The sequence below is a fragment of the Phyllostomus hastatus genome, unplaced genomic scaffold (assembly GCF_019186645.2).
Source record: "Phyllostomus hastatus isolate PE091 unplaced genomic scaffold, TTU_PhHast_1.1 phas_scaffold_93, whole genome shotgun sequence".
Lineage (NCBI taxonomy): Eukaryota > Metazoa > Chordata > Mammalia > Chiroptera > Phyllostomidae > Phyllostomus > Phyllostomus hastatus.
Window position 1 is genome coordinate 22,387,028 of NW_025334042.1, and position 17,766 is coordinate 22,404,793.

General features: G+C 55.5%; 1 protein-coding gene across 1 annotated transcript; it reads right to left on the reverse strand.

Annotated features, from left to right (window-relative positions):
• Positions 1–1,784: 1,784 nt before the first annotated feature.
• On the reverse strand, positions 1,785–5,216 carry PRPH (peripherin). The gene is made up of 9 exons (XM_045829552.1): positions 4,646–5,216; positions 4,239–4,299; positions 3,958–4,053; positions 3,395–3,562; positions 3,181–3,306; positions 2,874–3,094; positions 2,731–2,780; positions 2,411–2,490; positions 1,785–2,154 (listed from the first exon to the last, which is right to left on the reverse strand). Exons 1-9 carry the CDS (start codon positions 5,185–5,187, stop codon positions 2,089–2,091), a joined length of 1,410 nt encoding a protein of 469 aa, XP_045685508.1. The 5' UTR covers positions 5,188–5,216; the 3' UTR covers positions 1,785–2,088.
• Positions 5,217–17,766: the final 12,550 nt, after the last annotated feature.

Genomic DNA, 17,766 nt, shown 5'->3' on the forward strand with positions numbered 1-17,766 from the left:
CATGTTTGACCACAACAGCCTGGAACCCTCCTCTATCTCCTTCTAATTTTTTTCTGCACACAACACCTAAACTGATCTTTCTAAAACACAAATCTAAATATTCCATCCTCCCGATTCAATCCTTTCCTTTCTCTTTTCCTCAGGATAAATTCTGAATGCCTTAGCATGGCACAGAAGGCTCTCCCCGAGGGGCCCCTGTCTTGTCTTTCCAAACTCAACATCATTTCTTCCCTTTTATCCTTCACTCCGGCTTTGTAGAACTATTTTTAATTTCCAACGTGCTCCCTTACTTCTTGGCTGACTCGTCTGCCTAGAAAGTCTGCCTCCTCTCCCCGCTTCACCTGAATAACTCCTGCTTGTTCTTCAGTGTGGTGGCGCCTCCTCTGGGAAGAGCCATCCTTACCCCAAGGCTGGGTTAGGTGCTCCTCGTCAAGGCCCCACAGTGCCACCTCCTTATCCCAGTCACAGAGCTCGTCACCGGGCTGGTATTGTCTGTTTAACTGTCTTTCCCCTCACCCCAGACTGTGAGCTTCTTGAGAGGGGACTCCAGTTTGTTTCCTGCACCTAGCACTGTAATTGAGTGAAGAAGATCATTTAAAATCCAGAAGTGGATTTGGACTTGAAAACAAGGGTAGAATGGAATGGAGTTGGAGGACAGAGTGGAAGTGGACATTTCTGAGTAAGGGGAGAGGTGGTGGCAGCAGAATCTGATTGGCTGGCGAAGTGTTGATTAGGTTTAGGGGGTGGCAGGACCAGGTCAGGGGAAAGAAATGCTGAGGCAGATGGTGTAACCCAGACAAGAGATAACAGTGGCCTGAACTAGGGTGGTGGCAGTGGGGAGGGGAGAACCAGACAGACTTGAGCGAGTTAAGAAGTAAAATTAACAAAATTGCCTGGGGTGGGGAGGTGAAGAAAAGGAAGGAGTGTACGATGAGTTGAGTTCTAATTTGGGCAACAGATTAAAAGAGGGTCCCAGTGGTACCCTCTTCTAGTGGGGGGAATCCAGCAGAAAGAACATCATTGCAGATGGTGGAGAGGGAGATGAGGAACTCAGGGACATGCTGAATTTGAGGGGACTATGGGACACCCAGAGGCACCTGGATGTTCAGGGCTGCAGAGGGGGAACAGAAGTGAAGAATGGACAGAGAGAGGTAGGAGAAAAGCCAGAAGGATAGATAGGGGTCATAGACACACAGATAGTGGGATGCAGAATAGAAGTGACTAGAGCCCTGGCCAGTGTGGCTCAGGTGGTTGGACATCGTCCTGTAAACCAAAAGGTTGCCGGTTTGATTCCCAGTCAGGGCATGTGCCTAGGTGGCAGTTTCTGTCTCCAGTTGGGGCATGTATGGAAGGCAGCCAATCAATGTTTCTTTCCCACATTGATGTTTCTCTCCCTCTTTATCTCTCTCCCCTTCCTCCTCTCTAAAATAATATATATATATATATATATAATATTTTTAAAGAAAAAGAAATGGCCCTGGCTGGCATAGCTCAGTGGATTGAGCACGAGCTGCGAACCAGGCATTGCAGGTTTGACTCTCAGTCAGGGCATGTGCCTAGGTTGCAGGCCACAGCCCCCAGCAACTGCACATTGATGTTTCTCTCTCTCTCTCTCTCTCCTTCCCTTCCCTCTCTAAAAATCAATAAATAAAATCTTTTTAAAAAGCTTTAAAAAAAGAAAAAGAAATGACTAGAGACAAAGAGAAAATACTGCTGAACCTCCTCCCCCTCACAGGCACCAGCACACCCACAGACACAAATGCACTGGAGACATCTCCCTTCACAGCAGTTTTATTGGATTCAAAAGTTAAACTCAGACTTTGGCCCACCCCACTGGTCACGGGGTCACGGCAGTAGAGCTGACTTGGGGATCAGAAAAGAGGAGCATATGGGTCACATCTATACTTCAGGGCAGGAGAGGCCCAGCTACTACTGGCTGGGTAGGGAGAGGCTACAGGTCAAGGAAGGGATGACTGGTACCATCTCCTAGACACATGCAGGAGGAAAGGGGACTGATTCAGGACCGGTGTCAGGGCGCAGGCTTAGAGCAGGCCGAGGGCAGGGCCAGGGAGTTCTGGACCAACAGGCTCAATAGCTGTGAATGGAGGACTTGTCCATCTCACTGCGCTGCTCCTTCTGGGACTCCGTCACCACCTGCGGGGGGTGAGGCGAGCGATGGGCATGAGCCACTCAGCACCACCCCCCTTCCAGCTCCTTCAGGTCGTGATGTCTCACCTCTGGCATAACCTGCTGAGGCTCCCATCTACCCATCCACCTTCTCTATCTCCTTGTCTCCCTCCCACCCCAAGAACCACTAACCCACAACACCCTAACATCAGCTGCAGCCCAACTGGGGCTCAGAAACAACACTGGAAACGACAGGGCCCTGGTTTTAAGCATCCCATCTCACCTCCCCATCTCGGGTCTCAATGGTCTTGATCAAAACCATCTTCCGGCTGTGGCTGTCCTGGGGAGGCTCCACCTCAGGCACTGGAAAAAGCAGGTGAGGGGTGCAAGAGAGGAGGTTGGCCTTTATCTCCTTTTAAGCCCTCATACCACCTGTGCGGGGAGGGGTAGGTAGGGGCAGGGCTTAGAGAGAGAGGAGAGACCAGACCAGGACTCTATAGTTCACAGAGAGAACCAATCCCTGAGCAGAGCCACAGCAAGAGTCCAGTCAGGGCAGAAGAAGACAAGGGGACAGACAAGTTGGAGGCCAGATGTGGGACTCACCAGTCGTCTTTATACTTAAAGATGCAAAGGAATGGACAGGCACAGAGATCCTGGGGGCAAAGCAAGTGGTTAGCTACTCTGCCCAGACTGCGCCCCTTCCCTGAGCAGCCCTGACCACCACTCTCCAGCAGCCCTGCCCCCACCGGTTTTCCTCGCCCTCCAGCAGCTTCCGATAGGTGGCGATCTCGATGTCCAGGGCCATCTTGACGTTGAGGAGCTCCTGGTACTCGCGCAAGTGCCGCGCCATCTCCTCCTTAAGCTGCCGCAGCTCTTCCTCGAGGCGCGCAGTGCCCGCCTGGTACCCACCGGCCTCCAGGGCAAACTGCTCCTCCAGTTCCCGCAGCTGTCTGAGCAGCGCCTCATTCTGGGGTCGGGGGGCGGGAAGCATGGTTCAGAGAGGGAATAGCCCGCACTGTCCACTCCTAGCCGGTGGCGCAGCCTGGTACTCACTGTGCCTCGCAGTCCGTCTACCTCGCAGGTCAGGCTCTGGATCTGGCGTCGGGACTCGTTCATCTCCTGCTTGGCCTGGCGCAGGGCCTCGTGGTTCCGGTTGGCGGCATCGGACAGATCCGCATACTGTGGGATGGAAGGCAACCTAGAGATCCGCCCTCGCCCCAGCGCCCTGCCCTCTCAGGCTGTCCCAGACCCTTCCGGGCTGTCACACCTTGGACTTGTACCACTCCTCTGCCTCCTGCAGGTTCTTGGCTGCGATGCTCTCGTACTGCGCGCGGATATCCCTCAGCGCTGCTGTCAGCTCGGGCTTCACGGTCGCCTCCACTTCGATCTGCTGCACCTGCTGGTTGTCCACGGTCACCTGCAGGTCTCGCAACTCCTGCCCCCAGGACAAGAAGTCGAGTTCAGCGCGCAGATCCCACGCGGGTCGTGCAGTTTGCGCACAGAAAAAAAGCAGAAACACTTGAGTAAACAAAAGGGGGCGCCAGGGAGTGCAGAGTGCACAGCACTGCGCGGCCTGCGCCTGGCCCGCACGGAGCCCGCGGTTAGGTTACAGGGTGCAGCTCTGCTGCTTGCCACCAGGTGGCGCAGGGGCGGGAGGCAAACCACCTGTAGACCGAAGTTGAGCGGCGGCCGCTCTCCAGAGAATCTCACTTCGCTTCCCCGGGGCTATTCCTCCGCCCCACCTGCCAATCTCCTTCTTAGCTTGTTTCCCAGCTGCAAAGAGACCACCCCTAACTTTCAAAGCCTCCCTTGAAACCCAGGTCCACCCACCTCCTCATGCAGCTTCTTGAGGAACTCAATCTCATCCATCAGAGATTCAATCTTGCGTTCTAGCTCCAGGCGGGCCAGGGTAGCATCGTCCACGTCCTTCAAGGAGTGGCAGCGGTGGTTCAAGAGCAGGGAGGGGCTGATCAGCAGGAGGAAGAGCCAGACCCTCCCTGCCAGCCTCTGAAGGCTTCTGGTGGCCTCCCCACACCCACAGATGCCACCCTGGACACGCAGGCCAGGGGTAGGAGTAGGGAGACGGAAATCCACGCGGGGCCCGGGCTCACCTTGCGAAAGAGCACGAGGTTGTGCTCAGCGTCCTCCCGCTTGCGTGTTTCGTCTTCCAGCCTGGAAAGAAGAGTGGGCAGAGACTGAGCTGCGGGGTCACCGTCCTCCCCACCCTCCAGGGTCTGGGGTACTGCCCAGGATTAGCACGAGGGGTCTTCAGGCTGCCTGATGCGCGTGCCCCATTTTCTATCTAATGGGCTGGGAGCTGAGCTGGGGCCCCTTTATACACGAAGGAACATAATCACTTCGCTTTCCCAGAGACTCAGGTAGCGGGAGGTCAAGGACGCTGCCCGCACACGCCCTCCCGGGTTGACCGAGGAAGCAACTCCCTCGGATGGCTGGTGGAGAGGGAAGGGGAGCGAGAAACAGCCACCTCGACGGCCGCCGCCCGGCCCTGCCCCCTGACCTCTGCTTGAGCGCCGCCAGGTCCTCCGCCAGCCCGTCGCGCTCCACCTGCACCCGGTCGCGCTCCCGGCCCAGCAGCTCCAGCTCCCTGCGCAGCTCGCGCAGCTCCTGCTGGCACAGCTGGTCGGCGCGCGCCGGCTCCTGGCCTCGGGCCTGGTTCAGCTCCCCGCGCAAGGCGGCATTCTGCTGCTCCAGGAAGCGCACCTTCTCAATGAAGTTGGCGAAGCGGTCGTTGAGCTCCTGCAGCTCCTGCTTCTCGTTGCTACGCGTGGCCAGAAACTCCTGGTTGAGGGCCTCGGCCATGGAGAAGTCGAGGCGCTCAGAGGGCAGGCGCAGGAGGGCGCCCGCGCCGGCCCGGGGGCCGCGGAAGCTACCCAGACGCACCGAGGAGCTGGAGGATGCCGAGCCCAGCAGGCGGCTGCCGGAGAAACGGGAGCCGGATGAGTAGGAGAAGGCCCCGGGGGACAGTGAAGGCGGCGGCCCGAAGGTGCGGCGGTAGGAGGTAGAGCTGACGGTGGCCCGGAGGCCCGACGGGTGGCTCATGGTGGCTGAGGATGGGCAGTCACCGCTGGCAGAGCTGGTCCGGGAGCCGCAGAGCGCTGCAAGGCGGCTTTATAATCCAGCGGGCCCAGCGGGGCCCGGGCAGCTCCTCCCACTGGCCTGACTGGGCGGCTAAGTGGGGAGGGGGACGCCCCACCCCGCTGCGCAGCGGGAGCGCCGCACCCTCCCTCCCTGGTTGTTGGCGCCGGGCCTACTATTCCGTTCCCCCTATTGCTGGTGGAGAAGCAGGCAGGGATGGCGACTACAGACCACAGACAGGCGGGTCGAAGGTCAGCGTCTTTCAGTAGCATCCAGAGCTACAGCCTAGAGTGGGAGGGCCTGATCTGACCTGGGGTCCCTGCCGAAAAGAGCTGGTAAAACTCGGGGTTAGGAGCACTGGAGGTTAAAGGACAGTCTGCCGGCAGGTGAGTGGGGAGGAAGTGGCTCAGGTAGACGGAGAGCTGGCCTGGTTTAGGCCCCAGAGCCTGTGCCTCCACTCTTCCCCTTGAGGCTACACTCTGCTTTTACCTGCTGTCACCACCTTTGTCACCACGTCCAGGGAGGTATGGGGGACAGGGGGGCAGAAGAGACTGAGGGAGCTGGGGAGGGGCTGCCTCTCTGTAATCCCCAGGGCCCTGTGGAGAGCTGCTGCCTGGCGCCAGCTCTGCGGCTAATGGACTGGCCACTTCTCCTCCCCCGCCCCTGGACACTTGGCCAGGAGGGTGCCTGCTGATATCTCAGCTTTAAAGACACAGCTCCCAAACCTGGACCTACCCCAGATCCCAAGAGGATGGGCACATAAGCCGGGGCTGAGGGTGACAGGGCCCAGCTTGGTGTCCCACCAGGCAGGGTCCCTGCCTTGTCAGAAGCTGAGCTGAGTGAGCCAGTGGATGCTGTCTGTCTTTACTGGATCTCCCTTCCCCCATCCAACTGCTGCTCAGTCACGGCCTTACGGGAACCAGGGCTATTCCTGAGGTAGGAAGGGGAGGGGGCTGAAGGGTGGTAGCTGCTGCCAAGGCTGAGAGATGGATGGACGGGCTGGCAGGAACCGGTTTCCAGTGTTAGGGAGTTGCAGGTGCCCAAGAATAGATGAGGCTGGATGGGAAGAGATGGGGAAAGAGAGGGCTTCCATCCCCAACAGTTCAGGGGCTGAAAGAGGAGAAGGAAGGCCACAGAACAGATCCACAAGCCGCTGCACACAGACAGATGCACGTGTGTGACTGCGCTGTACACCTCCGTGCACACAGCACACACTGCACACCCCCCCGCCCCACCCTGCAGCCAGCCCTGGATATCTGGCTTTTGCATGTCAAATGGCTTCTGGAACGCAGGCACAGGCTGCCTAGGAGTGGACACAGGCAGCCTGGACGGTCTGTGGGAGCCAGGGCGCTGAGACCTGTGGCATTTGCCAGGAGCTGTGGAGCTGCTGCTGCTGGGGATTCCAGGCCTCTCCAGTAGAGACAGGTCTGCCTTGGAATGACCCTGAGGACAAGAGCTGGGCAGCTGGGGAAGCAGGTCTGGGACTCCGGGCTGGATCTCGGGCTGAGGCAGTGAGGAGGGCAGCTCCCTGGCTGCCTGCTCCCTCAGCATTGCAGGGCAGAGGGGCCTCCTCCTCTTTGTGTATCCTCCGAGATGGGCCAACGCCCCGCTGCGGCTCACTTCCCTGCCGCCCACCGCTTCTCTCCAGGCCCCTCCTTCCTTCCGGGCCATTAGTCTCTCCCTGCACAGCTGCCAGGTCCTTCTCCTTGATGGGTCTGGTCTGGTTGCCAGGGGGATGGGAAGAGGGAGGATGGGAGAGATGGGATGGAAAACCCAGGGCCTGTCCCCTCTAACTCCTGGGAGTGGGGAGGGGTAGGATCCTGCCTGGGCTGGAGGTAGGGCACTTGGCAGGAGTGAGGAGGGGCTGGGGAAACCTTGGTGCTTTCTGCCACAGCCCTAGGCTCTGAGTCCCAGCTGCCATTGGTCTGGAGCCCCATCTACTCCAGCCTAGGCCTTGACCCTGCCTGCTGTCCTCAGGGAGAAAACTGGGGGTCTGAGCTGCATGCAGAGGGGCGGCGTGGCTTGGCAGGATCAGCTTAGGTTCTATCTTTATAAGGAGCTGCAGGCAGACCTGGGTCTTTGAGAGCAGAGGCCCCTTGGGCCACCAAGGGAGTTCCAGGTGGGGTTCCCATCCCCTTCTCTGCTGGAGGGCCTGGGGTGGGTGTCGGGGAACCAGGCATGCTGGCAAGACAGAGGAGACTCACCCCCTATTCAGAAAGAGCCAGGCCCAGGAGGCCCTGGGGCCGGAGGAAACGTCGTGGGAGTGGTCTCCGTGAAGAGTCAGGGCTCTGGCGTCCAGCTGCCGGGCTTCCCATCTGACTCAATACTCTCTGTTGTATGAATTTAGGTTCAGTACTGTGTTCTTCCATGTTTTTGGTAAAATGAGGATAATTGTAGGTTTCTACCTTGTAGTGTTGTTGGGAGGATTAAAATGAATCAATATGTGTAAAATACTTAGAATACACACAGCAGCTGAAAATGTAAGTAGTAGTAGTTGTTGTTGTTATTATTATTATTATTGACCCACAGAGTGACATTGTCAGCCCCCTAGTGCAGTGAGGGGCTGGACTTCTTTTACATCGTCCCCACTAGTGGCTGTGAGCAGTTTGGACCCAGGGCTGAAGGAGCCATGCATTTGCTGCCTCAGGGAGAGAGGGGACAGTGGCCTTATCTTCCTCTGTCCTGGACAAATAGTATACTGATTAAGATATGGATGCTGAGTTCGATTAAGACTGCCTGGATTCGATCAAGATTCCACCATTTAATTAGCTGTGTGCTTTGGGTTCAGGTGAGTAATTTAACCTTAATTCATCCCATTGTGTTCATCAACAAGTGGGGATAATAATAATAGTACCTCCCTCAGCCCTGGCTGGTGTGGCTCAGGGGACTGAGCATCGGCCTGAGAACCAAAGCATCTCCAGTTCAATTCCCAGTCAGGGCATACACCTGGGTTGCGGGTCAGGTCCCCAGTAGAGGGCACATGACAGGCAGCCACACATTAGTGTTTCTCTTCCTCTCTTTCTCCCTCCCTTTCCCTCTGCTAATAAATAAATAAAATCTTAAAATAGTACCTTCCTCATAGTATTGGAGGCTGAAATGAGCTGCAATATGTGAAGCACTTAGTGGCTGGCACACAGGACATGCTGTGTAAGTATTAGCCAGTGTTATTGTTACCCTTCTTCCTCCTGCCACTCTGGGCCGCTCTGGTGAAGGCTTGGAGAGAAAGGACAATTGGATACATTCAGGAGTTTGCAAGGAAGGTGAGAAACACAGTTTAGGTCATTAGCAAGAATGCTACCGAATGACGGGCCATGGGCTCCAAGCCGGGTGAGGAGGGGCATGGGGGAGATTGGCAGAGCAAAGGGGCCCAGGGCAGGACTTGCAGTCAAGGCCAAGGAACAGTCATAGCACAGGGAAACGGAAAGAGTCACTGAGAGGGTAGGAAGCTGTTTTCAGAGAGTGGGCGTATGGGTTTGTGGTTCTGGAGCTGCAGTACTAGTGGACAAGAAGATTCCCAAGGCGCTGTAAGGGAGGAGGCAGCTGAAGCTAAGGTGAGCTGGAGGGAGAGGTCAGAGGAGAAAAAATCGGGCACTGGCCCAGATGCTGACCCGCTGTGTGGCCCTGGGCCCGTTCCTTGTCCTCTCTGAGCATCAGTTCTTTTCATCTGTAGAACTGGGAGGATGACACCTTCCTCCCGGGCTTGTGGTGAGACCCGAGACATTGCATACGGAACAGTCAGCACGTCGTGAGCCTCCCAGTAGGTGCTCCGCACTGCTCATTGTCTTCCTCTCCCCTGTGACAAAGAGGACACAGACACAGAGGAGCAAGGACATAACCTTAATTACTGGTAACTAAGGGTTAGCTGGGGTCTCCCTGCCCCTTGAGGTGTGAAATTGGCTCAACATGCATTCCATATCTTGGGGAAAGTTCAGTGTGCGCCCCAAGATCTCTTTGCCCTTCTAGTGCTTCCTCTTTACATCCTCAGCTCCTCAATGCTCCCGAATTGACTGATTTTAGAGCTCCCTCTCCGCAGGGGCCCAGCTGTGGAACTCAGCACCCTCCCTTGGTTCTAGTGATGCCCTCCCCATCTGGGGGGGTCTGAAGCTCAGAGGGAGGAACTTGCCTGTATGAGGCTGCACATTGAGCTAATGGCAGCCCCCTCTCAAGAAGGCTTGTCCTGGGGGGTCAGGCCCTACTGTTGTTCTGTAGTCTGGGCCCATGGGAGCCAAAGTAAGCTTCAGCCAGCTGGAGTTCAGCTCCATTCAGGATGGGCTCTCCCAGGCCAGTCCAGCTTCAGGGCCCCCACTGGCAGAGTGGCTCTATCAGACTAGAATTCATTCCCCATAATCTGTATTTTGGGGTTCCACTGCTCCCAGTTAGGGAACACTCTGGGTACCTTTTGTATCCCATTACTTCTCTCACTGTCCTCGTATGGTATGTAATGGCTGATGTCTCCTACGTGCCAAGCATCTTACTCGTGTTACCACTTTTAATTGTCACAATAACCCATTACGTAGGTACTATTACTGTTTCTATTTTACAGTTGAAGAAACTGAAGCACTTAGAAGTTAAGCAGCTTGACCCAGGTCGCCCATCTAGTAAACGAGTAATCTGTTCATATGTCTGACTCCTCCCTCCCTGACAATACGATCTTTGAGGGCAGCGATCAGGCTTTATTCGCCTTCGTGTCCACGGAGTCTAGCTCAAGACCTTGGTCTAATAAGTGTTGGTTAAATTCAAGGGCAGCCCTGAGGCACCTGAAGAAATCTTTCCCTTGCACGTCAGTCTGGAAAATAAAGAGAGATGTGTTGCTGCCACCTCCTGGCCAGAAGTTAGAATGACATGTCTGCAGTCTGCCTCCAGGCTTCTGTTTAAGACTCCAGGCTAAGGGAACACTGGAGTTCGAAGGAGGTTTCAAAATTCTTATGACCTGCTTTTTACAGATGAGGAGAATTAACCACGGGTGTGTAAAAATAGAATAGCAGAACTAATATTAGGATTTCACAGCTCTGATTTGATTCCCCTGGGCTCTAGGACCCTCTTCTGCCCATCCACCCCCACCTCTCTACCCCCCACGCCAAAAGCCGGGAAAGGAAAATAAAATCTGTCCTCAACTGCCCCGGGGCCTGTGCTGTACACACAATCTCCAGGCCCGTCATCCCCACCCAATCGCGTCTCCATCTGCCTGTCTGAACCTTCCAACCAGGGAGCCCTCAGCTGGACACGGGAGAGCAGCTTTCAGCCTCTCAATGCTGAGGGAGACTTCCTTGTCTGGGCGTGGCCCGGGGGCCTGCTGAAAGCAGTTTCCACTCCTTCCCGAAGATCTTCTGAATCCCCAGAATCTGCATTTCAACTTCCTGGGTGGTTTTTAATGCCCATGAATATTTGAGCCTACCTGGATTAAGCCTTTTTTCTTTAAATTGTCCATCTTTCCCCACATTTCATTTTGCTTTTCGAACCAGAGAAGAGTTGAAAGGATGCTGTTATGAACACCAATACACCCTTGTCCCAGATTTATCAATTTTATCTTACCTCAACTTATTTGAAAGTAAGTTTCACACGTCATGATATTTCACGCCCTCAGCATGGAGCCCTTAAGAACGAGGATGGAACGGTGGTCGGTGGTTGGCAGTTGGACGGCGTGAGCAGGGCGAGGGCCGAGGGCCGGCTGCAGAAGGTCCCCAGGGCAGAAAGCCCCGCTGCCTAGCAAGGAGCAAAGGCAGGAAGACGAGGACTTTGCCCCTAGGGTAGCCTTTCCTCCCCAGCATGTCGATAGTCAGGCGGTTCAGACCCTCCCCTGAGCTTTCCTCCCCTGGCACGTGGCTGGTCCCGGGGTAGACCCCTCCCAGGAAGAATAAGGGGCTGGAGAGTGGCCTCATGTGACCCCCACTTGGGTCCTTGCACGGCCACTCCTTTAAGTGTTAACCCCTTAAAGGATGACATCTAGGCCTCTGCTGTGTTTCAGCTCCAGGCCCAGAAGAGCAGCAAAACCAGACCAGGGACACCAAGGCTGACCTCAGGACCAGCTGCCCTGACACATGACCCCCTCCCTGGTGCCAACCAATCAGCGAGGACCACAACCCTGAAAGGACACACCTGGAAAGCTGAAGAACATTCTGTTGGGTTCCTCCCCTGAGACCTCCAGATAATAACCTTAGGTTGGAAGGCCCGGTGCCTCTCCCCATGCCTCCCGCAAGAGCCGCTTCCTTGCCTCTCTCTCTCCCCTAGGCTCCAAGGGCCCTCCCTTCTTTTGCTGCAACTTGTTTCCTCAGCCCACTTCTTCTGCAGCTCACTTCTGCTGCCTCTGTGACTTTCTGTGGTTTGAGTCTTGGCTCTGAACTCGAGTATGAGGTTGTTGAACCAAGGACTGGCCTGACCCCACCAGTCTGACGCCGGGTGCTGTTCTCACCACCGACAGTACTGCGTTCCTACATAACCACGGTCCTGTTAACCCACTCATTAGCCCGATGTCCCCTCCACATTAAAATTCCCCCAATTGTCCCCTGCGGTCCTTCATGGCTAGTCTCCCACACATCAGACTCAAAGGTCAAGAATTGTATTTGGTTGTCACCTGGGCAGAGGGGAGAGCCAGGGCACAGGGGGCGCCTGGGAGGAGCTTGTCCTGTTTGAGGAACGGAAGAAAGAGCCACGAGGTGGAGTGCTGGGGAGAGGAGGAGAGAGGGAAGGCGAGGTTAGAGGAGGGGAGGGGTCAGAGCAGGCCGGACTTTCCAAAGCTGAACGAAGAGTTTACAGCATATTGGGGGCGGGGGGGGGGCGGGGGGGGGTTTGGGCAGAGATTTGTGACTTAAAAAGGTCAATGTGAGGACAGTTTCAGATTTAGGACATTCTGTAAGACAAAGACACCTAAACTCTTTGAGAAGTCTATCATTTTCTTTAAAACACGGTGGGTGTATTTGTTTCCGAGGGGTGTCTAAGGAATCACCACAAACAGAAATTCTATCCCTCTCAGTTCTGGAGGCTGGGCGTCAGAATCAGGGCGTGGGCAGGACTTCATGCTCAGGGGAGGGCCCTTCCTCTCCTCTTCCAGCTTTGGTGACTCCGGGGCACTCCTCGGCTTGCGGCCGCATCTGTAATCTCTCTCTCTGCTTCTGCCCTCCTCCTTCCTTGTGTATGAATTCTCCTTCTTGTAAAGTCACTTATCTTTGGATTTGGGGACCCAGGTAATCCAGGATGATCTCAAGGTCCTTAACCACATCTTGCAAAGACCCCCTTCCCCAAATAAGACCACATCAACAGGTTCTGGGATGTGGCATATCTTTTTAGGGGGGCCACCATTCAACCCACTACAGTTGGGGGATTGTTCTAGATGAGAAAGAGACTAAGAGATATAACAACTAAATGCAATGTTCAAACCTAGATTGGACTCTGAATTTGAAGAAAAATAAAGGGCACTAAAGAAATTTGCCTATGATATGCTGTGATACGATGGGACAGGTGTGAAGGTAGGAATGTAGCATATAAGGGAATGTTCTTGTTCTTAGGAGGTGTCTGCAGGGGTCAAGGGTCATGCTGTCTGTGACCCCTTTCTAGAGGGTCAGGCCCATTGTCTCCACTGTCATGTGGTACAAGGCCATGGCTCCGGCTGCTGGGTAAGCAAGACCAAGAAGGAGCAGTTGCACAGTCAGTGATGCCACTTATCGGAACGGAACCCAGGGTTCTCACCCTGGTCTCCACTTGATTCTGTGGGGCTCTCATCAGAGAGCGTGGATGATGAGGGTTTTCCCTCACCTCCGGCACAGGGTGTACAAGAAGCCTGGTTGCTGGCCTGGGCCAGGCACTGGGCCTTGCTTTCCTCATTGGTGAAATAAAGGGCTTTGATGAAATGATCTCTGACCCTCTCTCCAGGCATACCGGTTGTTGAGCGGTGGTCTAGGTGATGAGAGAGGCGTTTATTAAAGAGCGTCTCAGAGCACTGACCCCAGGAGCTGCAAGCTCTCCCTTCGCAGGGCGATGCCCCGGGCCCCCGAGGGGGGCATGAGCCGTGGGGTGGGGTGGGACAACCAGTCTTGGGATGTTGCAAGCTGGAGCGTCCACGTGATCTCGCCCGCCCCCAGCTGAAGGGTCCGTGTTCAGAGCAGACCACGCTCAGGGAGTCCAAGGAGGACAGGAATTTCCTCCCCGGCTCCACTTGCTGGGACTGCCCAGAGGAGGGGCAGCCTTCTTGCCGGCCCACAGGGCAGACCCCCGCCCTCCCTCCCCACAGCTGCCAAGAGCCCCTCAGGCTGGAACCCCAGAAAGTTAGAGCAGGTGGGAAACTCTGCGGTCATCTGGGCACTGCTCCCTCATTTTCCTAACGAAGCTGCCAAGATGGGAGGCACTTCTCCCAATTCCGTGGACCCTTGGTCCCTGTTAACAGAGCCTTGGTCACCCTCCCTACCCAGTGGGCAGGGGCTTGAGCACGTTGAGGGGAGCCAGGACAGGGATGGCCAGCTGCCAGGAGGCTCCTTCCTGCAGTCAGAGCACTCTGCTGTCCATCCCACCCCACCTCCTGCGGGGAGAGTGGGGTGGGGGGGCGGCGCAGCCGAACAGCCAAGTTCAAAGAGGCTGATGCTCTGCAAACTGCCCTGCCTGCCCTCTGCCCAAAGGCCACACAGGCCCTCGCCTGACACCTGGGCGGGCCAAGGCCAGCGGGTCTCCCAGCCGTGAGGGCCCACTGTCAGTTTCCGTTGGCCCTTCCCTCGCTCTCTAGGTGACTTCTCTCCGCAGCATGCCGCTGTGCTGGCGCCTGGCTGGAGGGTGGGGGGTGATGGAGGTGGGGAAAGGGGGAGACGAGTGAGAGAGGTTGGGAGAGAGAAGTGGAAGTGGAGGGAGGAGAAGATGAGGGGCTGGGTAGAGAGGGGGAGTGGGAGGAAAAGGAGAGAAAACCAAATGGGCCAGAAAAGGAGAAAAAGCCTCCCAGGCTTTCTCTTCTGGGGGACCCAAGTGCCTCCACACGGAGGCACAGCCGGCCAAGTGACCCTTATTCACACCCGAGAGCCCCCTGAAGCTGGCCTGGTTCATGTTCTGAGAGTCGTCTGGCACCAACCCCTTGTCTGCAAGGGCAGCTCAAAGCCCCTTAGGCTTTGGAAGATCTGAGACCACCCCGCTGGGGCCAGGCTTCTGGGAGGAGGCAACTCTTTCCGAGGGGCCTCCTTGCCCTGTTGTGCTGCACAGGCTGGGCTATGGCTCCCTCCATAGTTGCTGTGAAAGGGGAGGGGGGACATCTTTTTGGCCGGCAGATGTTCTCCGTGTGCTTTCAGTTTATGGCTTAAGTTCAGCCAGAACTCCTGGAGACACTGCAGCCAGAGGAAGGCCACACACGGAGCAAAGGAAGGGCGCGCGGGATGTCTCTGGGCCCAGTGTCTGTGCTCGAAAAGGGTTATACAGGCTTACAAGGGTCTTTGTGTTTTTATTAGTGTTTTACTCAATGTTTCTATGACCTATCTCCTAAGGCTTTTATACTAGTTAAAATGCTTTTGGCAGGAAGCAATAGAAGACCCAATTCAAAATGTCCTAAACAGCAAGGGGATGTATAATTCCACATAATGGAAAACCCGGAGGCAGAGGACTTTCAGGGCTGGTCAGTTCAGGGGCTCACCCTCCCAGCGAGGACCCAGTTCTTTACATCTTTCTGCTGTGTCACGCTCAGAGAGTTAGCTTTTGTCCTCATGTTTGTCCCCTTCCCCCCAGCCTCCAGCCGGCAGACATTACCTCACCTCTCATTTCCATAACTGCGTCATATGCTGGTTCTTTAACCAATCCCTGGCAGGGAACTACCTTGATCAGCTTAGACTACAATTCATCCTGGGGGTGCCGGGGCCCAGCCTCCCCTGATGCACAAAGTCGAGACACCTGAACACAACCGGGTTGTGCTGGCAGATAAAACAACCAGCAGATGGTTCGATTCCCAGGCAGGGCACATGCCTGGGTTGCAGGCCAAGTCCCCAGCAGGGGGCATGTGAGGGGCAACTGCACATTGATGTTCCTCTCCTCTTTCTCCCTCCCTTCCCCTCTCTCTAAAAATAAATAAAATCTTAAAAACAAAAACAAAAACGGGGCGGGGGAAAAAAAAACAAAAACAAAAACAAACAAATAGTGGAGATGGCTTTGGAGCTGATACGCAATAGTGGCTGCCCCATGTGACCACCTCTCCTGACAGGGGGCATACACTGCCTTGAATTAGGGTTGTGCCCATACGATCTGTCTCTATAGCCTGAGGGGGACAAAGAAACTGAATGTATTCCCTGTAGTACCTGGCACAGTGACTCACACCAAATAATGAATGAATGAAACTTAAAAACTGAAATGCTTGTCATAATAGTATAATTGGACATGATCACTTTTGCCAGGGGCGTTTCAGTGTTAGTTTACTGTCAAGCTAGACACCTATGAGCCTAATGAAATGTGATAGAAACAGAGTGTGGGGAGCGAGGGGTGACAGCAGTGAGACTGATCTGATATCTACCCCAATGAACTAAATTAATTTGTTAATGTGGACAAAACTCTTGTGTAATTAGGAAAGCTTGATATTTTGTTCTCATGTTTTATTTTATTTTATTATTTTTTACAAGATTTTATTTATTTATTTATTTTTAGACAGAGGGGAGGGGAGGAGAGGGAGAAAGAGAGGGAAAGAAACATCGATGTGTGGTTGCCTCTCACACGCCCGCAGCTAGAGACCTGGTCCACAGCCCAGGCATGTGCCCCAACTGGGAATTGAACTGGTGACCCTTTGGTTTGCAGGCCGATACTTAATCCACTGAGCCACACCAGCTGGGGCTATGCTCATGTTTAAAAAGTAAGTCTTCTAGTGGTAAGGCATGTGTTTGAAGAGCACTCTCTATTTTAGGACCAAAGAAGACACGCCCCTCATTCCATCAGGCTTGTGCAGCCGAGTGTTTCTCCCTGCTGCAGACTCCGAGAAGCGCTAGAGGAGGAAAGAGCCGTGTCCCAGAACCTGCTCTCAGGACGAACAGACTCAGAGACAGAGGCTCTGGGAATGAACGGGGCAGACACAGGTTAATGAGATGTCAGCACAGGGGCACCTTTCCCACGGGGCTGAAGGTGGGGACCTTCCCTCCCTGACACACTGGGTCTGTTTTCCTCACCTTATGCTGCCCTGGGTCCCCTAGACAGCTGCCCTGCCATTGGACTTCAGGAGCCATCTGCTGGGTCATCTCTGCCAGCTTCCCCTTGTGGCCTTGGCTGACAGGAGGTGACCATTGTGGCCGCTGCACTTAGGGTAGCGATGTTCCCGGCGGGAGCTGTCCTGTCTGCTCCAAGGCTGTGGTCTGGTCAGTGGGAGGCAGGGAGGTGCTGAGAGGTGCCCTACATGGTCACCAGCATCTCCATGACCTGAGAATTGGTTCACAGAGTTCAGAGCGAGGCCCGGACCAAAAGCCCCCTCACTAGGAAGTCCCCAGTCTGGCTAGTGGGGACCGCCTGGCTCTGATCCCCTGGACTAGTATGCTGTCGCCTGGCCATGGAATGGCGCTCCTGGCAGGCGGTCTAGCGGTCAATAGCATAACGAGACCTCCCTTCTGTGGCTGGGGCTCCGTTCGGGGGCTCCCCACACAAGAGCTGGCCTCGGGGGCCTCACATCTGACTCGCCCCACGTGTGGCCCATCTCACCCAGGCCTGGAAAGTCGGCCAAGCTCCGTGACCGCTTCCCTTGGTCCTGCTTGGAGGCTGCCGAGCAGAGTTCTGGGGTCAACTTCAGTTCTTCCATTTGCTCTGGGGCCTGAGGGTAAATGCCCACTCTCTCTGTACCCTGACTCCAGCTGTGGGAATAGGTCTGACATCCCCACACAGGGCGTTGTGAAGGGCGTGGAACCCTTCCACTCTGACAGGGTCTCCCCTTCCTCCCACAAGCCCCCTTGGGACTGCTGCACACCCTCCGGAGTCTGAGGCCTGGAGACAGGCTCTCTCAAAGCTCCAGCCCCCAGGCTCCCTCTGCCCTGACAGTGGGGAGCTTGACAAATTCCACCGGAGCAGAAGCACTTGCCAGCTGCTTCCCAAACACCGAGGATGACAGGGAGACAGGCCAGCACACTGCCCCGCACAGCCATTGTCTCCTCCTCGCCCCAGCTCAAAGCAGTGATGCCTGGGCCCGCTGGGCCCTCAGGGGCCAGCGGCCTCCATGGGATGGAAGCATATTGCCCCTCTGGTCAGGTCAGGTGAGGGCAGCCTGTGCCCCATGTCACACAGCAAGAATCTGGGGCTGCAGCCAGCCTCCGAGCCTGCACCTTCTCAGGCTTTCTCCATTGCCCCCACCGAGCCTCAGAGGCATCCCCAAAGGCTGCAGTTCTGAGTCCCGACTTTCCATTTGTGCTCAAGGGCAAATCAGATGATTGTCAGCCACAAAGCGGTGACCTAGACCTTGGGGTCTATTTGTTCTTAGCTGCAGGCTAACTTCTATTCACTCTCTCGCCAACGCAGGAGGGCAAAATCATCACTGCAAGGAGAAACCCCTCCCCAACCCTTTTTCCCCCACGCCCCCACCACTGGCACTGTGCTATTCCCCCGGGGTTCTTACTACTGGAA